This window comes from Hippocampus guttulatus, chromosome 1, assembly GCF_054856545.1.
Source record: "Hippocampus guttulatus isolate MCC_2025c chromosome 1, RoL_Hgut_1.0, whole genome shotgun sequence".
NCBI lineage: Eukaryota > Metazoa > Chordata > Actinopteri > Syngnathiformes > Syngnathidae > Hippocampus > Hippocampus guttulatus.
Genome location: NC_141261.1, coordinates 26,447,112 through 26,474,588, shown reverse-complemented (window position 1 = coordinate 26,474,588; position 27,477 = coordinate 26,447,112). Strand labels below are relative to the sequence as shown.

Here is a 27,477-nt window from a genome sequence, read left to right as displayed (position 1 = left end):
TGAAATGCATTGAGGCATAAAAAAGAAAATAAATGTTATGAAAGCCATATTTTTTTCTGCCAAACATCGGCCTAAAAAAATCAAGATCGGTCAGGCCCTCGTATAAAGATGGTATTCTGATTCATCTTGTATTTTTGGAAGACGAGTTAAGCAGCAAAATTCACCTGTTTTTATCTGTCTCTGGGGGCAGCCATTTTGCCACTTGCTGTTGACTGAAAGTGACCTCACAGTTGCTCAGGGTTCAGTTAACAACCGTCACGACTTACCTCTTTTTTTGAGTTGGGTCATCTGATGTTTTGAAGCTGAGCCCTGACACTTAGTGATGTCAATTTCAGTCGTCAGCAAGTGGCAAAATGGCCGCCTCCTGGGATGGATAAAAACGGATGGATTTTTCTACTTAATTCATATTCCACAAACAATATCTTAATCAGGATACTGTGTTTTGTCTAGTGGGGGTGCATAAAACATATCGTAAAGAACATTTTTCGCCATACTTCCATTTGAAGTAGAAGTACAGTTACTAGTAAAAAAAAAGTAGTAAAAAAAGACACTGGTAAAAGTAGATGTGCTAATTCAACTCCCATACTCAAGTAAAAAAAACTGAAAATACAATATCTGTTTAGTAGATGTGCTGATTGAACTCCCATACTCAAGTAAAAAAAACAACAGAATATACAATATCTGTTTAGATGCGACAAAATGGGGGCTGGGAATGAAACCTCTCTACATCTTTGTTCATTTACTTGTCATCTTTTCCCTTCCTGACAATCAGCAAGATGAGAAAGCAAGTGATCGTGAGCCCAGACTTAATCCCAGATGAGACGGATGGGTTAAATTCGCTGACATGGCTCAATACTCTTCTGAAGACCAAATTCCAGGAGATGCAGCACATTTCTTCAGGTTCGTATCATTTCAGCAGATCAAAATGGCCGCTTTGGACCGCCTTTCCAAAAACGCTTTCATGGTGGACTCACATTGTTGACATTTGTATTACCGGTACATTTATTTTACAGGCGCTTGTCACTGCCAGATCATGGATTGCGTCATCCCAGGTTCCATAGACATGAGCAAGGTGAAGTTTGATGCACAGGCTGAGTATGACTGCAAGCACAACTTCAGTCTACTTCAAGAAGCCTTCACCAAGAACCACATCACAAGGGTACGGCGTTTGTTTACTTCGATAAAGATGAGTTGAGATCACTTGAGTTGAAGAGTTCATACTTGAGGAATTGTTCAGCTGGCCCTTTTTCGGGGGAATTTTGACCAGCGTAACACCCGCGTCTGCGGCTTCACATATTTGTAGCTATTTTTTTTTTTTTCAATTCATTTTTTCCCAGGATTTCTTTTCTCCCCATTTCACCCCGTGCTTTTCGGGGAAAATATGCAAAGACAGTTTATCACCGTTTTTTGAAATTTTGCGGTGGGGCGCCTGAGGGGGGGGGGGTTGCTGAATTAAAAAAAAGAAATCCCCAAATGTAATTCGGTGGCTGTCAGTTCCACACGGATTTTCACGGCGGGCATTTGCGGGCGAAGCGGGCCTCTCTCTCTCCCCTGCAAATAGCAAAGATCGACTGCAATGCTTTTACAAAAGCTGTTTTCTCTCAACACCCCCTTAATCTCAATGTAGCATTATCCCTGTTCATTATTATAAGAGAAATAATAATCAAGGAAATTTGTTATTATGTATTAAACGAAAAAACAGGGTTGTCCCAATCATGTGATGTTCATCTGTTGGGCACAGGGTGAAAAAGAATGGCTGTTGAAAGTTGTTCCAGATTCGAGAATAAAATATTTGATCTGTTTACCTGATTTGAACCATTGCTGCTTTAAATCCATATCAAAAGGCATCAAGTTGTGATACCTTGTATGTTGTTGCACCTGTTCCTTTTGACACTATTTGTACCATTAGTTTTGTGTTATCTCATGCTTTTGCTCTCTCCTACTTTGAAATTAAATTAGGGATGTCCCAATCCATGTGATTGGAAATCTAAACACATGACTTTCACCCGATCTGGCATCGGGCGAAAAAAATCAGTTTCGATCATTTTATGAACCTATGAAGGCCGTAAAGCGACAAAATAGTTCACGTGTGACGTGTAAAAGAAAACACATGCGGACCACCCGAACCCCCAGCATGGCGCAACCGGCCAAATTCCCAAAATGGTAAACCATACACGCCTGGGCACCAAAACGAAGACACTTCTGTTTTTACACCAAACACACCTGCGCTCTATGTCCTACGACTCTGACTCAGGTGCCCAAAAAAGAATAATTGGGGCATTTTAAACATATTCATATTGTTTTAAAAGTGTGTTTAAAGACCGTACATTTGGAAATGATAGAAATGCGATAAAAATTCCAGAGTGTATTAAAATAGAGTATTTCTACGTTGCTGCTTTCCTTGATTATTGGTGCCGCTTTGGAGCGTCACCCCACCCGTGATTGTCGGGGGGGGGGGGGGGTGGATTCCACTTTTTAAGATAGGTGTGCCGATTGTGATATTTCACCTGAGGATGCCAGGACCGGCTTTTCAGTCCAAGAGCTAAAATGTGTCACATTTTCTTTTCCTTTAGAGCATTCCATCCGATGAACTCATAAGAGGGGATCTTAAAATCAACTTAGAGTTCCTGTTATGGTTTAAAGCCTTCTACACAGCCAACGTGACGGATGAAGAATACGATGCTGTCAACGCTCGGAATAACCGTGACATCAGCCTGTATATGCCATCCAAGCACCCTACAAAAAGTAATTTCATTCTTCGCCATCCTCTGTGACAGTAACACGAGGTTGTGGCTTATACTTTTGATCACAGCATGAAATGGAATCGCATTTTCAATTCCCTAGACAGCACAAGACTGGACTCTGCTGATCTGGACTGTGAACTCAAGAAAGCCGAGCCACTCAACAACATAAAGGTGTCCTTTAAGTTGATTTAGAAACACTCTTAATATTTATTTTGGCGATGCTCAACAAGGACACTAAAGAAGACTTTTTTGCCATGACATTCCTTGTATGGAAACCCTAAGTGACATGGAAGAAGACAAAAACAACTTTGCATTCCCTCACAACCATTTCATTGCCAGGGAATGCAAAGTATTTTGGCTAATTTTAAATTAAAGAATGGCCCTAAATGATTGTCAAAATAGTTGTCAACTAATAATCAGTTGTTAATTAATCAACTAATTATTGCACCTCGATGACAAACACGAGAGAAGCTTGGTTAGACTGCTTGTGTTTCATACATCACATATCAAGCAGCGCTTGCAGACAGTAAAACATCCGTCGTCGATTTTTACTCCTTCGTCGTGTTGTAGTTCACGATGAAAGCAAAATTAATCTACACTGGAGATTCAAACGAAGCCGGCGTCTCATCAAATTTTCACATGCATGCACGGCGTCATTGCAAAACTATTGTCAAACTACAATACGGTACTCATCAGGGCTGATGTTTTTCGGTCCACTCCGCATGGGACAACTTCAGATGGGGATGGGATTTAAAGACACGTGATACTACGCTGCATAATATGCATCACTTGATTCTTTTCTGTGCATTTTGAATTGAATGCTCTTATTTCCAGTGTGAGACCCCGGGAATTGCAGATGACGAATCTCTGTTTGACAGTGAATGCTCAATAGAGAGCAACGGTGAACGCATGTCAGACAGTCCCGATAAGCAAAAAATCCCACAAGGTAACACAGTCACTGGTAAGTTTAAAAAACTGCAGTGAGCATCATTGTCTTTGAACTTTTTGAAATGGTTTCATTTGAAATGTTTTTGGAGACACGACGATGCCACCCTTGAATTTATTCATTTTGTATTGAATCTAATTGACCATATCGCCCAACTTTTTTAAAAATGTATAAAAGTAGTTTGTAAATCAAACAGAAAATGGCGGCATGCAATGATTTTGGATCTCTGCTTATTGAAGTGCCATCATATCTATTCCATTTTATTTTCAGAACAGAATGAGGTCTATATGAGATATTTAAAGCCATGTCACGTCGCCCTTACAAAGTTAAAAGGTAAGAAGCACGAGTACGGTCTAGAAAGTATATTCCTTGCCGAATAAAATCTCCATGTACAAATATTTGCAAGAGTCACACTAGATCAGGGGTGTCAAACTCATTTTTGGTGCGGGCCACATTATAAGTACTGTTTCCCTTGGAGGGCCGTTATGACTAAAACTATATAAAGAAGTCAAGAATAATGTTTTATTCTATTGTATACTATTGTAATGATGGGTTTGGTCACAAAACAATGCTTACAATATGTCACTGATTTATTACATGAGAAAATTTGAGATTTTGGTACAGATTTTAGCAAGCATCATTGAAGTTTTCATCTTTGATTTGCTTTCGCGGGCCACTTAAAATGATGTGGCGGGCCACATCTGGCCCCCGGCCTTGAGTTTGACACCTGTGCACTAGACACGACAAATGTTTGTCTGCAAAGGATCTGAATGCCAAGCCAGTGACAGCAAGCTGTCAAACTGATGCAGGTGTACTTTGAGGAGACTAAAAGGGAATATAGTGCCATGAACACGATGATAGCGTCTGTTTTGCTTTACTTCCTTAGACCTGAACATACATGACAGCCCTCTTGGAGAGAACGGCGATTCTGGCAAAAGGGTACATTTCCTTTTCTTTTCTTCAAATACCACTTACGCGACCTTCCTCCATTGTCAACTGTGTGTGATGGCTGAAATGGATGCATGTCATTTTGTGAACATTAAATGTCATTTGGCACCCGCTGGTTAGGGACTGCTACTCAGACATCACTTTCCAACCTGGGTGCTGTGGAAGATTATTAGGAGTACTGTGGCATTTGTCGGAAAATTATTTGTGAATAACAAGCTTAACTTTGCTCACCAATCAGTTTTTTTTGGGGGGGGGGGGTAATGTTTTTGTCTGGATTTACATATTGAAAACCTGCTCCAAAAATGCCTCCAACTGTGAGTCATACAGTACATGATTTCCCGATATATATCTTGGACCCTTGGGTTTGGTTTGTACTTGTGGAAGCCCTTCTCCGATTGGCTAACATACTTCCCACCAATAAGCTCGTACAGGTCGAAATTCCGATGGCTTCCCCAAGTAAACATGTCAAAATATTTCAACCGGTTTCACTTGCCCTAAAAACTCAACTTACCGGTCAATGGCATAAACGGAATAGAATCGCTTTTTTTCCCCATCTTTTTTTTTTTTTTTTTAGGTAGGACTTTCGAGCTTTTTGAGGAGTTCGTTCCATCTCAGAAGATGGTGGCCACTTGTCATGTTGCTCCTGCTGTCAAATAGCGTGCCAAACATGTTGTATGCATATGCAATATTACCTGATTTCCGACCACCAACTTAGGGTATAATTGGTTATCCCTCAGGGGGCCACGAGGGGAGGTCTTGACTGGCATTGCAGTTTACGCCAGAAGCCACAAGCGCGCACAGTGTTTCAGGCTGATGGCGACGTCGCTTGCAGACTTGTAAGTGCAGTGATGGGCACTGTGATTGTTGCGTTACTGCCATTGTCGCAAATGTACTATTGCAACTCAAAGGAATCCGACACTTTTGAATACGTAACCGCAAATGGAAACCATGCAACACTACGGCAGATATCAGCGGCATTGGCCAGTGAAAAATTGCAGATGAACAACAAAAGTACTTCTCAATCATTTCGGACTTGCAACTCACCTTCAACACACATGAAAAAAAATTAATAATAAAATAAATAAAAAGCCAGGAACACAATTCACACCGAAAAAAACCCCCATCTGATATGGCAAAAAGACATCTCCACTGTTTGAGCTTCGCCCACCTGGAATCTTGCTTCACAAACAATTACGAAAGCCCTTGAAACAGTTCTATTACAGAGCCATCAAGGTTTACGATAAAAGAGCTTTATCACGTCACCAGTGGGAAGTGGACTTTAATCATGCAACAGAGCTTACTGTTTTTTAAATTGTACTATTTACACACACCCAATTTCTTTTTTTCTATTTGTTCACTTGTGCACTTGGAGTTTTGTATCTTGCAGTGTCATGTATATACCACCAGCGGGCTCACAACCAATCTGTAACTAATGATATGCAAGGAAGTTTCATACTGGTCTGATGAAAATATTTTTCCCTTTTTTTTAAATAAACAAACAAATACAAATTCAGGTTAGCAATGCACACATTTGGGACCTAGTTTAAGGTCAATTTATGATATGTTGATTTTTTTTCTCCTCTAACTTTCAGGCGGAAAAGACGTCACCCAGGCATAAAGCGCACAAAGGGCGACGGAAAGCCAATTACCAGGTCAGTCTAAAAGTTCAAAAGACAGTTGGACTTAGCACTGAAAATATCTTGAGCCCCGTTGAGATCAAATGTAAAACATTTGATTCCCCCCCAGGATGGGAAAGGTTTTTTGACTGGCGAGCTCGTATGGGGGAAAGTGGAGGGCTTCGCTTGGTGGCCCGGCTTAGTGATTCCTTGGAAAACCAAATTTTCACCACAAAGTTTGCGGCGCGTCGAATGGTTTGGAGATGGAACCTTCTCCAAGGTTTGACTGCTGCCGTGCTATTTTAATTATATTAATGTGCTGCAGAAGTGAATCTCAAGTCTACACAAACGGACTTTCCTTCACAGATCCACACGGAAGCTTTGATGCCTTTTCGGGATTTCACAGAATGTTTCTGCAAAAATTCATTTGCCAGCGTGGCCACCTACAAGGTCGCCATCTTCCAGGTCATCGAGGTGAGAGAGTAAAATCAACCTGCTGTCTGTCACGTTCTGTAATAATCCGGAAAAGGGTGGATCCCAAAAATGTAGACAAGGATAAAAATCTCTTGACAAAAAAACGTCTATTTACAACAAAGGTCACAAGACCAACAAAGTACAAATGAGATCGCTGCCCAGCAGGGCCAGAAAAACCCTGGATAACAAAATGTGCATGCACAAGGCAAGGGGTAAAAACGAACAATGTAAGTTGCTTGTCAAAAGGACATGTAAATCCATTAACGAATGAAACACAAAACAGACTATGCTAGAAATAAGAAACTAAATACAATAACAATAACTAACGAAGACTATGGCAAGAACGGAGAACAAGATTGATGAGAAAATTGCACTTGGTACGTAGAACAAGAGCAAGGCGAATAATCTGACAGCGGCATGAGCGCAAAGCAGTCCTTGATTCGTCCAGGAGGTTGGTTACAAAATGCAAGATAGCTACATCGCTGATGGGAACACCCTCCGCTCCAGCTGGAGCTGTAAACCAAAACACACAAACAGATCAAGACATGACAGTCCCCTCAACGGACGCCCCCCCAGCGGACCACCTGGTTTCGACGGGCATGCTGAGTGTAAATCCCAAAGGAGGGAATCCAAGATCCAGGAGTAGGGACCCCACATACCCTCTGGCTGAAAACCTTCCCAATCGACCAGATAGTGCATACCCCTGGCCCGGTGCCTGGAGTCTAAAATCTCCTTCACTGTGTACACTGGGTCACTGTCGACAAGGCGTGGAGGGGCGGATGGAGGAGCAAGTGGACATGATTCAACTGGTTTCAGCAGGGAGATGTGAAACACAGGATGGATCTTAAAGGTAGGTGGTAGACAGGATCGCGTGGAAACGGGGTTGATGACAGCCTCCACCTAGAAAGGTCCAACGTATAATGGCCCTAATTAATGTGAAGACCCCACCAGATGTAGATCCCGGTTGGTAGGTGGCTCGGTGCCAGACGTCGTCTCTGATCGCCGATTGCGGACTGAGCTGCTCTGGTCTCCCTCCACACTATGTGAGAGGGAAGGTCCACCTGACCTTGTATATATGTTAGTTGCTCCATGTACAGCACTTTGTATGCAGCAATGTCTGTTTGAAAGTGCTCTATAAATACAGTTGAGTTGAATTGACCCTCCTGAGACGGGAACAGAGGGGGTTGATAGCCATAATCTGACATGAACAATGACCGATCGGTGGCAGACGAGATGAGGGCATCACCCACCCATGGCAGATGGGCAGCCCACAACGTCGGTTGCTGCATGTAGACACAGCGAAGGCCAGCCTCCAGGTCCTGATCAGCCCTTTCTGTCTCTCCATTGATTGGCGGATGGTAGTTGCACCCATGGCTCTACAAAATTTTCTCCAGATTTGTGAGCCGAACTCTTGACCCCAGTCGGAGACTAAATCGACCGGGATTCCATGGATGAGGAAGACATGCTTGATCAATAGTTGGGCGGTCTCCCACGATGACAGGAGCTTGGTTGGTGGAATGCAGTGCGCCAGCTTCGAAAATCGATCCACCACAGTGACGATGACAGACTTTCCATGAGACGTGGACAGAGCAGTTATCAAACAAGTGTGAGATGTGAGACCGTGTGTGAGACGGTACCGGGAGTGGTCGAAGCAGACCTGCAGGGGGCTGACGAGATGTCTTGCCACAAGTGCAGGCTGAGCAGGCACCAATGAAGTCTGTGAAATCCTTCCTAGGCTCAGGCCACCAAAACTGCGGCGCAATCAATGCGCAAGCCCGGTTGATCCCGAGATGACAAGCGAGTTTGGAGAGAGAGAGAGAGTGTGTGTGTGTGTTATTTTTACAAATTCCTGACCAATATAAAGTGTTGAAAATGCTTTGCTCGACTCGACGACACAATGTGAATGACTCAAATGTGCCGGTTTGATTGTTTACTGATGTTTTGGTGACGCAAGGATTATGCCCAATGCCTGCAATATACTGTGAGCAAAGGGGCCTGCATTTTATTGTTCTTACGTACTTTTTGCATCATGTTAAATTCCCTCCATCCATTCTGAACCGCTTACCCCCACAAGTGTTGTGGGTACCTGACACCCAAATACAATAATATAATTAATATACAACTTTTGTTCAATCTATGTAAAGGGGTTAGGTGTTAAAAGTGAGGACAATTTGCTACACGATATCTGCTGAAATGAAAGGTATTAATGCATTCGGCAAAGAACCTGAAGTAGATTTAATTTGCTTTGGTGGACCACATCATAAAATCAAGTACTATTTTAAACTAAACAAATAAATAAACAAATTTCATTTTCAATTAGTCACAAACATGATATGTTAATTTGTGACTTCATATGTTAATTTGTGACTTCATGACCCAGCGCGTTCCTTTGGCTGGAGTCAAAAGGAGCGAAAGCAGAAAAAAGAATGCAGCGAGTCCAGTCTTTGTCCGACTCCGTTCGACCCCCCCTTTGCACAGGGTCTCTTACACCCCCCTCCCTAGCCACCCACTCTTCCGGCAGCCTTTTCCCCTCACTTCCGCCGAAGGGCCACTGAGAAAAACACCTTGAGTAGGTTCGAATTGAGAACATCATCGCAAATTTGTCCCTTTCCAAAGAAGCGCGATTCGAACATCGAGAGAGTCTGGATGGTTGCGTTCAAGTGCCTCGTGGAGCGGATCGCCGGAGAGCCTCGACCACTTCTGCGCTCTCAAGGCCGACAAAGAAGGGAGACAAAGCCACCGATCGCTGCAATTTTCAATGAAAGTTGATCGAAAATATATTTCCACGTGTTCGACTAATTTGAATTGACACGTCCTCGCCAACTGTAATAGTAAGGTGAATTCACGCGCTGATCTTTCCGATCGTTTTACGTGTCGTTAACGATTTAAAAACGGGTAAAGTCTCCGTCCCGTGTAGTCCGCATGGAGGAAAGCAGGAGAAAGAAGTCGTGTACAACTAGTGCCTTCATGTCATCTGTTTCTGTCCCCGCTACTCGAGATTGAGCATGACGGGTTTAAAAATTCCCAATTCGCGTGAACTTAACTGATTCCTGATTGGATGCAGTGACATCGGACAAAAGAAAATGGACAAACTAATCAGTCTCGTCAATGATTATCTTTGAATAACCCGATTTTTAAATACTTTCGTCGGACAAAACTAATTCGTCAAACCAAACCGCAACTGTACATCATTACCTCATAAAATAATTTTCATGATGTTGGTCAAAGACGATTTAGTAGGACAAAACTAATTGGACAAAGCAAACAATGTAAAACTATAATCTTTTAAAAAGCAGAATTAAATGTGTTTTAGTGGGGCAAAGCTAATTGCAAAGACTAAACAGAAACACTTAATTACGATCCTGAATTATTTAGTTCATTTTAGTGGGGGGAAACTAAGTAAACACACTAAAAAGTCTTGTCAATTATTACCTTTTATTACATGACACAGTACAACACTTGTACCGTATGTCAAAGATAATTTAGTGGGACAAAACTAATTAGTCAAACCAAACAGTGAAGATAAATATTTTACAATAAACAGAACTTAGTACTGTTTAGTGGGACATAAGTAATTGGACAAAGCAAACAGTGAATTATTATCCTTTGCGCACAAAACTCAGTATGTCTGCCAAAGCGAATTTAGTGCCCAAAAGGGGCTCATACTCTGTGATTTGGGAATGGTTTGGTTTCGAGCCAGATGACAGTGCTCAAGCCCTCGTGCTCTGCAAAGTGTGCAGGGGGAATGTTAAAACGTGCAGGGGCAACACGACAAACTTGTTTAACCATTTGAGAAAGATGCACCCCAAAGAGCACGCCAAGAGTATATCCATGCGGGCCAAATTCACCGACCACCAATTGCGCAGATCCAGACAGGAAGGGTCAGTGAAGGTGGAGCGCAACAAGAAGACAAAGTCTGGGCGAAGCAGTTCAGACACCAAGGAGGTGATTGAAGCTGCACCGTTGTTTGGCATACATACATTCTTCAGTCCTCCTCCTACTCTTCTTTATCTCCTGCCATCCTTTTCACTTCTCTGTATGGTTTTCCTCCCCCAAGAGTTCCCAATAGTATAGTTCTTCCTCTTCCCTCTTTCTCTTTTAGTGTTCCTCCAGTGACATAAACTTTCCCCTTAATACCCGCGACTAAAATTGCATCCAGTGCCACCCTTGAAAATCTATATAGGTGATTTTACGGTATTAATATCTTGAATGTTCACATATAGCTAGTGATATAATGACAATGCATGGTTTGCCTCTAGTTTGCGCATGCTTTTTATAAAGTAGAGTAGCTTGCTTTTCACAAATTCATCTACTGCCGTTATTTTGTGTGCAACATTTCCTCAGTTATTCCTCCCTCAAAATTCACCAGGGTTATACTCTATATTGTTTTCTCTGAACACGTTGCCTTTTCCTTGTTATACAGTATGTAAAGACATATGGCATTCAGTGGAGCTCCGAATACTTGCAGTTTGGCACCTTGCGATTAACCTATTCACTGTTTTTTTCCCCCAATGTATTTAAAACATTTAAAAATATGATTTTTAGGAGGGGGGGGCAGCCCTTGTTTTCTGTGAAAAATGATTAATGGCAGTGCAGTGATCCCTCGCTATTTCGCGGTTCGTTTATCGCGGCTCCAGTGCTTCGCAGATTTTTTCAAACATATTCATAATTTTTTTTTTTTAAGTCCGCAAAAGGTCAGTGAGAAGCAGCGAAAGTCAGCAAAACAACAGCGAGTCACATAGGGCAACATATACAGTACTACATGTATATGTTTACTGTATTTTGTTATTGATAAACTAACCTAACTTATACTTATGTTTAAATCTATTAGTATACAGCATTAAGTCATGTTAATTACTTCAAAATTTACTTCTACATACATGTATGTCATTAGATTTGGCCTTATAAATATTATGTACATATACCTATATGGGGGGGGGTCGCTACTTCGCGGATTTACGTTTATCGCGGGTGGTTTTGGTCCCCATTAACCGTGATAAACGAGGGATTACTGTATATCTCCGCTAATTCAAGATTTTGGGGGGGGGGGGGGTTAAAAAAGATCCCTCCCCACCCTTTTCTCTATTTGCGGGCAAATGTCCCCCCTCGCCCCCGCACTAAATAAACTAAGAGAACATAACTTCTGTCCAGACTGCTGTCTGCAAAATGCTTGTTACATCAGATTCAGTGCATGCTAATCCCCAAGTATAACCTGCAGCTGGCAAGTGAACGCTGTGAAAAGTCCTTTGAAGAGGCAAAAGACGATAAAGAAAAAGAACTTAATCTGATGGTGGACTGGGCAGTGAAAGGATTTCTGCCATCAGGGCCGCAGGGATTCGCACCGTCAGGTAAGTGTGCACGCCACCAGGTCACCAGATTGGGCACCTTTCTATTCCATACAATTGTTTCTTAAAGATGCTAGTGACAAACATTTCCCCCCTGTCTTCTTACCTTCAGTTGATCAAGAGGCTGTCCACATGTCCAATTCAGACTCTGCTCATTCTGACTACCAGCCGCCTGTGAAAAGGAAACATGCTTTTAAGAGTCGAGCAAGCACCTCCAACTACATTTTCACAAGAGGTGCGTCCACCTGCTCATCCTCAGTCAGCGTCAAGTTATCACTTTGGTTCACTTGTGATTGGCTGTCAAGTAGGAGCCTATCTCAGCTAACCTTAGGAGACAGGAGTAGGGTACACCCTGGACTGGTCATCAGTCAATGGCAGGGCACACACGGACAAACAACCATGCACACACACCTACGCATGGTCAAAGAGTTGCGGGATGTAATTTATTGACTGCTGTGAACATTTCTATTTGTCATCTGGAATCCAAGTGATTCCTGCCACTATCTAATATATTCCTCAAGTATGTTTTTCAATGGGTACGCACGGAAGAGAGTCTCACCCAGCTGTAGATGATGATGTTGCATCACATCGTGTTAGACATGAGCACATCTTTTAAATAGAAGACAAAGATTAGACAGAGAATTTTGCAAACACCAACACGCAGGGAGTTAGACAAGTTTAGGCACCTCACACTTGAACAGATATCGCATGGTATAAATACGAAAAGTGTGGAAGTAAGTAGTAGAATGTGTGTGTCGCGATACTGAGAAAAGATGACGCAGAGCCACTGAACCACGGTGAGGCAATTCTATGGCCACTCTAAATCTAAAGCAGGTCGACAACCATACGTAGATGAACACAAAGAGGCTCGATTCGGTGACGCTGAGAAAAATAGCTCTAATGATGAAAAGTAGTTGTGAAAAAAACTGCAACTGTTATTACATTTGACTGATTTACTGTGACATTTCACTTCCAGACACTTTAATTGAGAGGCTGAAAGACAAAGGCACAAAAATCAAAGGTCAGTCCTGCTTGAGCATCATAATTTCTGTCTTATACTGTCTCTTCTTGTTTAATGCCAAATTCTAAGGACAGGCTTGTTGTTTCAGATTGTTGTTTGGCTTGCGGGTTGGCTGACATCGTCGTGCAGCACCCATTGTTTGAAGGCGGTCTTTGTTTCAAATGCAAGGTAAGACAGAGTGCAACGTGTGCCTCGACCCGTTCCGGTGCAGTTGGCAAAGCCTCTGCCTTGAACATCAGGTTTCACAACCTTTATTGAACAAACTCACCCCACCAAAAAAAAATCCCAGCACACCATCAAAAAAAAAAAAAATGTTACTAAAAGTATGCATACTGAAAAAATGCTGATCACCCTCACTTTCCGCAGGAGAACTTCATCGAAACACTGTATCGCTACGATGAAGATGGCTACCAATCGTACTGCACCGTGTGCTGCGGGGGGACGGAGGTCATTCTTTGTGGCAACGCCAGCTGCTGCAGGTAAACGGAGCTCAAGGCACCGGCATTTACATTTTTAAGTAGCGTTACTGTTGCCAGGAACACCCGGTGCATTCCTCTGTTACAACCACATTTTTTTCTTCCAATGAGTCGTCAAACCTCTTCTTTTTTTCCCCCACATTCCACATTTGCTAATATTGGCTCTAATTTTATTGTGAAATCAAGTAATAAGTAAACTAAGTTACTTTTTCAAGGTAACTGAAGCAACACTGAGGAAAGCGCGTCAAGTAACACAAGAGTTGTATTCGCTGGAATTTTTCAACGAGCGGAAAGCCGCTCTTCGAGGTTCCCCTCGGCTCACTGGTGTCAAAAGCTCCATTTGCGTTGTGTGGTGTCCACGGCAGATGTTTCTGTAAGGACTGTGTGGAGATCCTGGTGGGACGGGGAACCTTTCGCGTGCTGAAAGATGTCGACCCCTGGAGCTGCTACATTTGCCAGCCGGCCCAGTGCGAGGGAAACCTCAAACTAAGGCCCGACTGGAGCGTGAGGGTCCAAGACCTCTTTGCCAACAACAGTGCCATGGAGTTTGTGAGTATACTGTGTCGCACTTTGTTTCCCAGTTACACAAAAATTGCATGAGCCCGGATTTCTAGTCTGTCCTCGGTGGGAGGTACCTGTCAACAGGATTTCCCGGAGACAAGCAAGACCGTCAATCATTTTGAATGGAACCACACAAAATGTCGACATGATCGACAGTAATGCATAATGTTGTGGTGTGATTTACTCAAAGTTTTTTACGTCAAGAATAAAACAGATTTTTTTTCTTAAAAAAAGAGTGGGTGTATTATACATGAAATAATGAAAATTCGTCTCATTGGATAGACATTTCCTGGCACTTAGGTGTCTTGATAAGGTATACCATTCATTCCAATATGATATGTAATGTCTAACTTTACAAATTGATAAATGTGAACATAATTTTCTCTGCTCACAAAAGAATAATGAGGGCCTCACGAGTTGGATTTGGCGAGGAACAAGGAAATGGCCATAAATCAAAACAAACATGCTTTTCCCTATGTGGTGTTTTCTATAAAAGTGAGTTCCCCAGATGGCAAGAAGTCGTTTGCAGTCTTTTTCGCCACATCCGCATTTTACAGCGGGTTTTTGGACGTCCCGCGTGATCCTAGGAGAGGACTTGGTGTGTCATTTTGCAACTTCTGAGAGGTGTAGATACAGCAAAAATATTCATTTAGCACGTGCAATTGGATTTCTTAAGTCAATGAAAAAAAATGGAATCAACTCTGGAATATTGTTTACCATTTTTATTTCCATCCATTTTCCGATCCGCTCATCCTCACAAGGGTCGCGGGGGGTGCTGGAGTCTATCCCCGCCGTCTTCGGGCAGAAGGCGATGGACACCCTGAACCAGTTGCCAGCCAATCGCAGGGCACACAGACAAACAACCATCTGCGCTCACATTCACACCTAGGGACAATTTAGAGTGTTAAATCAGCCTGCAATGCATGTTTTTGGAATGTGGGAGGAAACCGGAGAAAACCCACGCAAGCACAGGGAGAACATGCAAATTCCACACAGGAAGGCCGGAGCCGGGATCCAACCCACGACCTCTGCACTGTGAGGTCGATGCGCTAACCACTGGACCACCGGGCCGCCCATTTTTATTTCCGATTTCTAAAAACATACTGTTCCATGTATGGACAAGTAGCAGTTTCATAAAACAACATAATTAAATGCTTTAAATAGATATATAAAAAGGAACAGAATTCATCTAAGCATGCTTGATGAATGACAATGGCAATCGTCTCAGTTTCTCACATGGCAGTTTTGGAAAATTAATTGCCCACTCTTGGTTCAATGACTTTACCTGCTTGCCAGTCACAAGAAGGACACGGCCCACGTCTGGCCCGTCACATCATTTTATGTGGCTCACAAAAGCAAATCATTTGCAGCAACCTACATAATGCTTGCGAAAATCAAACATTTAAATTTGTCCTATGTAATATATCTTGGTAATGTTGACATATTGAAAGGCGTTTTCTTTTTCACCAAACTACTTTTCACAATAACTTAAAGAATAGTTGAATGAACTATTATCCTTGACTTCTGATTTCAAAACCTTTCAAACCATGCCCAGCTAAATAATGTACCCTGTTGGAGCAAATGGGTGATTTAGCACACACTTTTTTAGATTTTGAGTAAATCACACCTTTACAGTATATATAATATTCATTGTGTAGTTTGCTACTGAATAGCACCGTTCATTGTTTGCAGTTGTGGAGCATCCCGATATAGTTCTGTCTGTCACGGAAATCTTTGTTTTATAAAGATTTTTTTTTTGCTAAGTTTTTACCGTACACTAGACTCGTTGCAATGCCCTTGCATGTGGGAATGAAGAGCCGTTTCTTGAATGCCAGGAGAACAGTAAAGTACACAAACACAATGAGTACCAGCGCAGAAGCTGGTGTCAACCACCGCTCAGGCCAAGACAACCACATAACCTCGCCGACACCGCACGCCACCGACCTAGGCCGCGCCCCTGAAAGGCACATGCATGTACACAGATTTGACAGCACAACACAAACAATATTATTTTAAAACAGTATAATTTTCTCTACATTTTATGCCTGCATTTTTTAATGTTAAAAATGTTTACAATGTCTTTTGGAAAGTTTAGGATGTAATGTGTTTTTTTTTTTTGTTGTTGTTGTTTTTTTTTTCACCTCCATTGACCAACATGTTTGTTCCCAGGAGCCTCACAGAGTTTACCCGGCCATCTCTGCAGACAGACGCAAGCCCCTGAAGGTTCTGTCGCTCTTTGACGGCATTGCCACAGGTCAGTTAAGATCAAATCAGGAGCACGCTGTTCAGGCATCCTTGGGCTGCATTCACATTTTATGGCTCATAATTCATAATAGTGTTTTAACTTTTTTATATACTGTATTCCCTTATATTGACTTTTAACCACAACACAGGTTCAAAAACAAAAAGGTGAACCAGAACAGATTAATTGCATTTCCGTTCATTTCAGTGCGAAACATTCATGGACTTATGAACGTTTGAAGGTACACACAGGCTCACGGAACCAATTCAATTCATAATTTGAGGTGCCTTTTTATGTATGTACGTACATACGTATGTATGTATGTACATAGTACTTAAAACATACTGTATTTTCCGCACTATAAGGCGCTTCTGAGTATCAGGTGCACCTTCAATGAATGGCCTACTTTAAATCGGTTTTCATAAACAGAGCACACCGCATTATAAGGCGTTTAGAATAGAAGCTACAATAGTGGCTGCGGTTGCATTACACAGCCACTAGATGGAGCTACTCTAAAGGAATACAATGCAATACAGCTTTACTTAGACAGAGATTTCACAACCACTGCAGCTGCAACAAAGCGCTATACAGAACATTTAAAATACTGCATCCAAGAAATCTGAATATTGATCCATATAAAAGGCGCATCGGATTACAAGGCGCACTGGCGGCTCTTTAGAAAATTGAATGCTTCGAGGTGCGCCTCATACTGTGGAAAACATGGTACTTCATGCCTCAAGCTCACATATTTGTTTTGCGCATTTTGAGTAAAGATATGAGACACTTAAAGATATGAGACGGCGGGATGACCTATAAAGTCAAAAGTGTGTGTCTATTTTCAGTCAGCGGCTCTTTTTTTCCATCGTGACAGGATATTTGGTGCTCAAAGACCTCGGCTTGAAGGTGGAAAGCTACATCGCCTCGGAGATTTGCGAGGATTCCATCGCTGTCGGGATGATCAAGCACGCGGGCAAGATCGAATATGTCAAGGATGTCCGCACCATCACGAGGAAACATGTGCGTCCAATGCATGAAAACAAAATTGTTCGGGGTTTGGATGAACCAATAAGCAGGAAGTGGTTGTGTTGCAGCTGGCTGAATGGGGCCCGTTTGACCTGCTGATTGGAGGAAGTCCGTGCAACGACCTCTCTATGGTCAATCCCCTGCGAAAAGGATTGTTTGGTAAGCCCAATTCCGACTGTGGCGCCCGGGACCGTTAAATTGTATGTTGATGTACAGTGAAACTCCTCTACAACGAAATCATTTTTGCCGCAAGAAATTTTTCACAACAGGGATTTTTTCACTGTAGCAAATTTGATCTCAGATGTAAACAAACACACACACACAATCGTATGTGTACTCTTTATTTTTATTTCAATAGTGCTTAAGTATGAGCACACACTTATTTGACACTTCATATTGTCAGTGTAGAAAGAAAAAAAGGGAAGGAAATTGCGAAATTTACGATCAGCATTCACTTTCACTTACATCAATTTCTAAGGATAATGTCTATTATTTTGCTTGCTCCGTCTTTCATTTTGATCACTTTTACCCTCTCTTCCAGCATCGGAGCTCTTCTTGTCTTAGCTGCTTGACATCCAATGGTCCGTTTTGTAGCCATTTTAGCAATGCAACGTCCATGCTCGTCTGAATCTAACAATAACAAATACTTCTTGGACCCGGTGGCTTTTCTTTCCACCATCTCACTGTCTCTAACTCGACCTCCCCTCGTTCGCCACCCAAGACAGCGTTGCTCAGCTGATGTCATACAATGAACTTTTAAGCCAGCCACGGGACGCTTCGTAGTCCTCGATGGCCATAGTTAGCTCTCGAAAGCTAAAAACCTTATGCTAACTGGAGCGCTTCTCTCTCATTAGCGTAAGGTTTTTAGCATGATAACAAGTAAAGCATTTTCAAGGAAAATGCTTTACTTGTAATACGAGGAAACGTTCGTTTATTTGAATGTCCGTCGAGCCATAAGCAATTTACTCTGAGCAGCTAATTGGATGCATTCCACTCTATCTTCTACGGATCTAGCTTCAGTATCTACACACATAAGCAGTGAGGTCCCTCTTGGCCAATCAGAGGCCAGGATGATGCTCGGTAAGCCAATGGCAGAGCAGCTATGAGTATGTTGCGTTCAGGAAACTCGCAGCTGTGAGCGAAATACACATTGTTCACTATGTAAACCAGTATGGTGGTTGCTGTTGCCGTTTCCCAACGAAGCAGTAGAGGTCGCTGTTGGATTAGACTTCGTTGTAGTGAATGTCTTCGCGAGGCTGGAGCAGAGAAAATGATTTCGTATAACGCAACAGGGTTTTTTTCGTCGTATGGGGGGCAGTAGAATGGGAATGGTGTTAATGCATGAAGATTTTTTCACATTAGGGGGTATTTTAGAAGAACGTTACCCTAACCTACCCCCCCCCCCCTTCCCATTCATCCTCCCCCTTATACATGTTATGTCTTGTGACTTGTTGTAACTGTCTAATGCTTATTCATGTGCTAGGGTCTTTTTTATCTTGGACTTAAATTATCCTCGGAAGAGGATAGTTCGAGCGTAGTTTTTTTTCCCTCTCCCTACCCAGCGTTTTTCCTTTCTGAATTCTGATTGTAATTTCCCCATTGCGGGACAAATAAAGGATATCTTAATTCTTAATTCTTAATCTTAATTTTCGCCCATGTAGGTTTCGTTCTAGAGGAGTTTCACTGTATCACTTCAACTTAATTCTTTGACATCAATTGCTACTTTACCATTAATTTGGGGCTTTGGTGACATCTTGTGTCATTTTAGAAAGTTCAAGAAAGAGCACAGATAAATGGGTCCCTGACCCATATGGATTTTTTTGAGGCTGCTGCTGATTCCGATACTTGGCAGAATCCAGTTCTGAGAACTTATTCATCTACCGATTAAGAATAAAATGTGTATTGAATGAAATGACTTAGGCGGCACCGTGGGGGAATGGTTTGCACGTCCGTCTCACAGTGCAGAGATCCGGTGTTGATTTCATCGTATTTCATTTATTAATTAAATTGGTGATGATCCGAACGGGCCAACGTCAGTAAATTTCGGGTGACCCGACTCATTCACGCTGGAGCCCCCCGGTACCATCGGGCTACTGTTAGCCTACAACATTGAAAACGTGAATAGTGACGGGGGAACACGTGGGGGCTTCGCTACTGGAGAAAATGAGCTCATTGGAGGTTGAATGTTGATCCAACAGAGGGCACCGGAAGGCTGTTCTTTGAATTCTACCGCATTTTGACGCTGCTGAAGCCAAAGGAGGGTGACGACCGTCCGTTCTTCTGGCTCTTTGAGAACGTGGTGTTCATGTCCACCAGAGACAAGACGGACATCTGTCGATTCCTGGAGGTAATCGGATGTGATTGCTGCCGCTGGGGACCACTCTGTGCTAACTTGTCCCATTGTTGTCGTCGTTCAGTGCAATCCAATCATCATTGATGCTGTGACTGTTAGCCCTGCACATCGAGCTCGCTACTTCTGGGGAAACCTGCCAGGCATGAACAGGTATGAAAAGTCAGATTCCTTCTGCTTTGGCACTTGAGCTTTGCTGGGGCACGTTGTTTTTACACACTTAAGATTTGTGTTCAAATATGTTTCGAGTAAGTTTAAAAAGTATTATCATGTGAGCTACAGACACAGCCCACCGCTATCCATGTTTCTTGTTTTTTGGTATTATGCCTCACTCTATTATGGCCACAAAGTGAGTGCCAGTACAGTACTTAAAGACAAGGCTGGAAATGGAATAATATGCAAAGTTATCGACCTGTTACGTTGGCCAGTATCTTGACGAACGTACTGGAGAGAATCCTGACAGCAAAGTTGAAAACGTTTGCTCTTACAACCAATTCGGCTTCAAAATAAGTACCGGATGCTGACCTTTCTATCCGTGCTCACCAAACGATTATTTCAAAGAACACAAATCTCAATTCGTCTTTTTTTTATGCAACTAAGGCTTCTGATAGAATGAACCATGATAAACTATTTCCAAAATGGCTATGTGGAGGTGTTCCTGAATTTTTAGTAAGAATTCTTGTGTTTAGTTAAGCTGTATCTGATGTGTTGTTAATGCCCCTTTTTACGTGAGTAATACAATAAAACAAGGAGGAACTCTGTCTTTTATTTTGGTTAATGCCTGTATGGTTGATCTATCAATTCAACTGAATGGGTCTAATACAGGTTTTCTTGTGGGCAATATGTTAGTAAATAATCTAACGTATGCTGAGGACCTACAGTATATTACACCACTTAAAATGCTCAGTTGTGATCCAACTTAAACAAGTTGATTAAACGGGCGTTTAAAATTTGTTTTATAAGGTTCATATTTTTGTCTCCATTTCTTTTCTTCCACTCGCCTCGTGTCCACTTCCTTTTAATCCATGATACACAGAAACCTTTCATTCAAACTCACGTAATTCGAACAGTCCTGATACAACAGCACACCCTTGTGTCCAAGCAACACACACATCATTAAATAAGTCAAAGCAGTCGAAGCTGATGTACAGCTCGCATCTCGAAAGTTCCCAAGTCGGTCCGGTCTCTCGTATGTCAAAGCGCCACCTTAAAATTGTGCTGTAGCCAGAGCATCCATTTTACAATATTGACAAAATAAACAGAGGTGGTTTTGTTTTTCTCTTCAGGCCGCTGACGGCCTCTCTGGATCAAAAATTGAATCTTCAGGATTGTTTGGAAGTCGGCCGTGTGGCAAAGGTAAGAGCAGCTTTCACACCGCAACGGCAAATAACTGATGCTGAACAATTCATCCAATTCAAATGCACATCACACTGAAGTCGAATGACGTTTTCAAATCGCAAATTGCTAATCTAGATTTTTTTAAAAAACACCATCTGTGTCATTATTTATACTGTATTTGTGTAATGAATTTATTGTACCTCAGAAAGGTGAGTCATTAAGTGCAGTTTACATTTCCATCTCATTATTTGAAGAAACATGAAAAGTTGAAGTGATAACACCACAGGTTTCTTTGCATTATTTTGTATTATTCATTTAGGTTATTTGTCCAAATCATTCAGCCCTTGTGCACACGCTTTGCTAATTGCACAAATTGGTGTTTTTGTGCAGCTGGACAAGGTGCGAACCATCACAACAAAATCCAATTCCATGATTCAGGGGAAGTTGGGACTTCCTGTCATCATGAACGGCAAAGAAGACTACCTGTGGTGTACCGAAATGGAACAGTAAGCATTCATCTTCTGTGCATGTGACACAAGACACAAAAGATAATGGAAAAATACTGAAGAAAAAAAGTCCATGTGTGCGGGTAAGCGGTGGTACATTGCAGATTGAAATACATTTGGTCAGTGCATGCTCAGAGCAGAATATTTCTTTGAAAAACCTCATCCAGTTCTCCCCGAGCCTGTGTGGGTTTTATCCGGGTAATCCGGTTTACTCCCATGTTCCAAAAACATGCATGGCAGGCTAATTGAACACTGTAAATTGTCTACTGGGTGTGAGTGTGAGCGTGGATGGGTGTTCATCTGTGTGTTCCCTGTGATTGGCTGGCAACCGGTTCAGGGTGTATCCCGCCTACTGCCCGAAGACAGCTGGGATAGGCTCCATCACCCCCAGAAACCCTTGTGAGGATAAAGCGGATCGGAAAATGGATGGATGGATGGATGGAAAAACCTCATCCAATACGGATAAAATTTCATTTTTTTGAGCAAAGCTAATAGCAGTTCTGAGTTGTGTATGCACAGGAAGATAGAAAATCTGACATTTCAGGGGCCATTTTGGAGAAACGCATTCTACAGTAGAGGAGAAATTACAGTCAACATGCAACCAATATTTGAATGCCACAGGTGCAGAAAAATATCTAGCCAGACAATAGCACAATACACACAGGAAAATACTCTCTATCCTTTGCAAAGAAACAACTAATAGGATTCACATTGCAGTTTCCTGACTCAGTTAAATGTGTGGCGATCCACACACACCACATAGAGCACAATGTGGGACTGGACCATTTTAACACATCCAAAATAACACTGTGGCCTATTGATGTGTGTGTGTGTGTGTGTGTGTGTGTGTGTGTGTGTGTGTGTGTGTGTGTGTAGGATTTTTGGTTTTCCCAAACACTACACGGACGTGAACAACATGGGCCGCATGCAGCGCCAGAGAGTCCTGGGGCGCTCCTGGAGCGTCGCCGTCATCCGCCACCTGATGGCGCCACTCAAGGATTATTTTGAATGTGAATCGCACCAGTCAGGTCCGTAAGGCTGCCCGCGCATGCAGACTTCCACGCACTGGTGCCAGGCCTCTTCCTGAAACACCAAATGTTTGCCGCTGCAGGTCGTATCATCCCATATTGCAAAAACATGCGTGTAAGCGGGCCTTGTGTGAGAATGTGAGTGTGAGTGACTGGTTTTCGAAATGTGTCTTGCAATTGGCTGGCCACCAGTCCAGGGCGTACCCTGCCTCTCGCAACTGAGGAAAGAAAATAAATTCACGGACTGATTTTTTTAAACCTTGTTTTTAATGTCATGATTTTTAAAAACATTTAAATGTTTCGTTGATTAAAGGGAAGTATGTGCTTTAAAAAAAGAACACACACAAAAAAATCACTTTTGTCATATTTGTTAAAACTACCATTTTAGCCTGCCTGTGGTACATGGTAAAAATGATCTGTGTGCTTGTGTGTGTGGTGATTGTAGGTGGGGATTATAAAAAAATAAGAATAATCTGCCATCTCTGGCCTCAAATTTGTGCCTATAATTACATTGGCAAAAAAACTTCCGAGGAAAACAACCAATCAGAAACAGAAGGTGTGGTTTATGGCCTCTTGACTCATTTTCAGGTGTGTGCCTGTGATGAGTGCGCACAACTGGAGATGGACACCTCATAAATCACGCCTTTTGTTTCACGGTGGCTGTTTCCTTCCTCAGACACTGTGTTTTGTTTTGTTTTGTTTTTGTTCAGTTGTGCCTTGACACATGAGTGCCTTGACTTTCAAGTTTTTCAAGATACGAGCGATCCATTGACTGATTTTTATTTATTTTTCTTGAGAGCAAAATTCACACTTTCCCCCGGGTTGCTAAACTGGGATTTTGATGTGGTGGATTAGAACAGTACCACTGAAAATCCTTTTTGTAGTGATTAGGGAATAACGACAATTGTGATAATATCTCAAGACCAAAAGTAACACAGTCCCTGTGTTCACACTCAGTCACTCATTCCCAATTCACAAATCAGGACTAAAGGATTTTCAGTGGCGCTATCTAGGTTCACTGTATATAAAGCCTTGTGGAGTGATTTGGGAAAGATCTGAATTTTGCTCACATCTCAGGACCAAAAAAATGGGCAAATGTTGGCTCAAATGTGGGGGGAGAAAATTAAGTCTAGCTGCTTGTATCTGGAAAAACCACAGTGTCGTGATTTGGAAATGAGTGAATGATTCCCAACACAGTTACTGAAGTACGCTACTGTCAAGTGCATTTTTGGGGGGGGGGGGGGGTTGAATGAGTAAACACATTAAAATGTTTTTTAGGGAAGGGCGCTGCAATGGGTGAATTGTATTTCCATTCTTTTCAATGGGGAAAGACGATCTGAGATACGAGCATGACTATGGATCAAATTTAACACAAGATGAGTTTTCCACTTCATGCACAAATGTTAAATCATTATTGTTAACAAATATGACAAAAGTGATTTTTTTTTGTGGTTGTTCAATTTCAAATTCCCCTTTATATGGTGCTACAATCTACTGTATTATGTCAACAACAGCACAGCTGGCCTGCATCCTCATCAGCAAGTATTTTTAGGCTGTCAATTTTTAAACCGAGTGAGCACGACGGCAGTGAGTGATGATTATGGTTGCCGAATGAAACTGCCTGCATGCTACGTGCTCGTTTTAATACCTCAGTGAACTCCGCGTGCCTCCGCCAGGACAGAGGCAGCTGAAATCATTTGTTTTAGGAGATGAACCCTTTTGTGCACCCTGTAACCTGATAACGTGGTAAGCTGTCCACTGTAGTAACCGCTGTCCCTGAAAGGGTTAAATGCCCCCTTCTCCCCTTCAGCACACTTTCATTGCAATAATTTCTTCAAATTAAAAGCTTGGTGGCTTGTATTCATTAACTCAGTGACTGCCAACCGTTTTCCAAGCAGAGGGGCGAGTATTTTGACTCATCTTTCATGATCCGCAAAGTATTGTGTTCTGTCACAACATAAGTGCCAAATCTATTAAGAGAAAGTGTTGACTCTTTTGTTTCGAGCTTTTTCGTAACAAGCAAAACACAATCAGTTGGTATCACCGAAAACACTGTTTTTTTTCCTTCTTTTTACCAAACTGAAAACGACAGCCCCCCCCACCCCCTCAGAAGGTGATTTCTGAGAAAATATACTGTATCTTTATTTGTCATATTAAGGTATCATGTTGAACGTCCCTTTTTTGTCTCAACAAAACAGGACTTGCTTCCTGAGACAGGCCGCTGTTCTCTACCTCAGTTCTTCCATTACTCTTATTTTTATAGTTTTTATGAATGTCATAAATAGAAGAAATGTCGCTTTGTTTTTTTTTTTTCAGACAAACTGCCGTTAGCCAACATGGATGTTGTATTAGTCATTGTGAGCGTGATGATGATGAAAATGCAATATACTGGTGCTGGATTTTTTTGGGTGCAAATCCACTTATTACGTTTCTTTTAATCTTGATGTTTGTGATGTATGCGTTGATTTGACATATTTTTCAATGTATGAATTGTCCCACTATCAGAAAGTCCGTCTAGTGTGCCTCCACGTTACTGGATTGATCATTGCTTTATTTGAAGCATTCCACTGTGACTGGAAGTTTACAAAATGTTGCTGCCTTCATAAAGAAGAACTTACTGTGACACATTTATTGTCCTGTTGTGCATCAATACCAGCCTCATAGTTACAAACGGGATTTATTCATTCATTTTACCTTTAGCACTATGCTAACAGCTCCAGACTTTGTCATCTTTTGATCTGTGCAGAGGGTTAAGCTGAGCCCACATAAATGAAATTTGTGTAACAACAACAATCCCATCACATTAGGAGTATTTTTTAATGCACCAATCCCTTTCAATCGCCTGTAATGCTTCAATGTGGGATAGGCTCAGCACAACCGCAACCCTTGTGAAGATAAGCAGTTCAGATCATGGATGGATGGATATTCAAATGTACCTTTGTTCATCGATATATGCCAGCGATGTAGAGTATTATAACAGGCGGAACAATTCATTGCTCTTCCACTGGATGGGAGAAGAAACAATGAATGTGCATAATGTTTTGACTATTGACATCACACAACAGAAAACGTGTTTGACTGAACATTTCACATTTCATTTCAAACTAAGCAAGCCAATTCATGAGCAGAGGGAGAAGAGACATTTCCGATCCATTGTGGTTTCTTGGTGCGCCGCGGGATTCTCCTCTAATGCAAAATATGTCCTGGCTCACCAAGGGCTTGGGAAACTCTTCCAATGAGCTGATCAATGAAAAAGATGTTGAGTCTATGCTTGGGTGTAGTTCATAAGATGATGATCCCAAAAAAAGGGTGGGCAACTAACGCAACAGGCCAGGGCCAAAGCATTTGCTGTCCCATTCCAACAAAGACGTCAAATCTTGTTCATTTTTGCAAGATCTGAATTTTAGCTCCTGTTCCTCTTCTCAAAATGAAGCCCTGTCCAACTTAAACCCATTCAAATTCAGAACAATCGGTTATATGCTTTTTCACATGTTTATGAAACAAGGGCTTCTAATAAAAACGAAAAGGCGACTTCTTGGGTGACTTGTTACCTGGGCACTGACGCCACTTCCCAGGGTTTGCGTATTCTTTCCATTTGTGATGGAGTCGCATTCTGATTGCTTGCCTGTATGTCCACTTTTGTAACTCCGGGCACGTCCTTGCCCTCCTGCACGAGTTGCATCACCTCAGCGAAGGAAAGTGACTTGACTTGTGACGCTTCAGACTTCTCGGTCGTCTGTCCTTCAGAATCGCCGCATGATGGAGGCACCACTCTCGAAGCAGAGTTGGACCATGCTTTGTAACTGATGGAGTCCATGGGCTCCACAAACCTGGGACAAAAGACAAGAAAGTCATGACAGGAAGATATTTCATTTCTTTGACTTAGGGAGTCTAATGGCAATGTGCACCCCAAGGCACTGCTGTAAACGGAAAACTAGTTGTATCCCTCTGCGGTGTAAGGCCGAAAGTTTTGTTGTGTCGTTTAAAAATACATACATCTGGAAAACAAAATACAGTTAACCAATCAAAAGTGCTGATATGATTTTGACTCCATAATTGTTACATCCCTGCATGTCAGCAGCAGTTCCGAAATCAGAATCATCACTTGTAGGTCAACAAGTGTTTTTTTTCACAGGTGAGGCAAGGGCGACATAAGCAAAATGTATACGACTTTGAAGCATATATCTCCAGTCCAAAATGTGCAGGAATTACTGCTTTTCAAACATAGACGTGAACCAAGCCGAAAGCAATGTTCAGCAGCCTGACTGCATTTCATTGGTCTTACTTGAATACGCAAACAATGTCCAAGTAATTCTCCTCAAATTTGTTTCTGAGCGGGATTTAAAATACTAAAGCTACAAAAACAAGATAGCAACACTGACTGATTTTACAAATTAAATTAGCTCCTGTGGCTAAATATTAAATTTATTGCAATTTGTATCTTTCTGTTGAATAGCTCATGATTTTATAGATTAAAAAGTTGCAACAAATAATATATTCTTCTTCGGGTGCACAGGTAGTTGTGTTGAATTGGCATTATTATGACTGGCGGTCCAGTCGTGTGGATATGTCGCGCTTCCCACCTGTTATAAAAGAAGAGTTTTGCATCGAGTATGTTCGTTTCTTTCCCAGAGACGCCAGAGTGTAATGTCTGCAGGCCTTGTTGGAACCTTCGATCAGCTTCAAAATCATACGAGTCGAACCTCAAGAAAACAGACTCCATCGCGATGTTATTGGGGAAAATTTGCATTTCAATGTATACGGAACTCGCGCTGCAACACAAGTTGTACGGCAATTCTGCTTGGACAAATTATAAGCGATTGTTAGGGGAACGCAGCAACAAAAACTGAAGAAACATT

At 42.0% G+C, this 27,477-nt stretch overlaps 1 protein-coding gene and 1 long non-coding RNA gene across 4 annotated transcripts; one reads left to right on the top strand and one right to left on the bottom strand.

Annotated features, from left to right (window-relative positions):
* The first annotated feature begins 753 nt into the window (after window positions 1-753).
* Window positions 754-25,243, top strand: LOC147211181 (DNA (cytosine-5)-methyltransferase 3C-like). Of its 3 annotated transcripts, XM_086123100.1 has the most exons (25): window positions 754-900; window positions 1,014-1,159; window positions 2,574-2,745; window positions 2,845-2,915; window positions 3,579-3,705; window positions 3,961-4,023; window positions 4,577-4,629; window positions 5,376-5,474; window positions 6,231-6,290; window positions 6,385-6,534; window positions 6,621-6,728; window positions 11,947-12,076; window positions 12,186-12,308; window positions 13,050-13,094; window positions 13,183-13,262; window positions 13,461-13,573; window positions 13,936-14,119; window positions 16,301-16,385; window positions 17,245-17,390; window positions 17,465-17,555; window positions 19,595-19,743; window positions 19,814-19,899; window positions 21,033-21,102; window positions 21,475-21,590; window positions 22,467-25,243. In XM_086123100.1, exons 1-25 carry the CDS (start codon window positions 777-779, stop codon window positions 22,624-22,626), a joined length of 2,751 nt encoding a protein of 916 aa, XP_085979226.1. In that variant the 5' UTR covers window positions 754-776; the 3' UTR covers window positions 22,627-25,243. The 3 variants fall into 3 exon arrangements, with proteins under 3 accessions (XP_085979226.1, XP_085979235.1, XP_085979244.1); XM_086123109.1 differs by lacking the exon at window positions 5,376-5,474; XM_086123118.1 differs by lacking the exon at window positions 22,467-25,243 and having other exon boundaries at window positions 21,475-21,829.
* Window positions 25,244-25,416: 173 nt separating this feature from the next.
* LOC147211180 (uncharacterized) lies at window positions 25,417-27,385 on the bottom strand. The gene is made up of 2 exons (XR_015102189.1): window positions 27,202-27,385; window positions 25,417-26,448 (listed from the first exon to the last, which is right to left on the bottom strand). It is a non-coding gene; the product is annotated as an uncharacterized LOC147211180 (long non-coding RNA).
* Window positions 27,386-27,477: the final 92 nt, after the last annotated feature.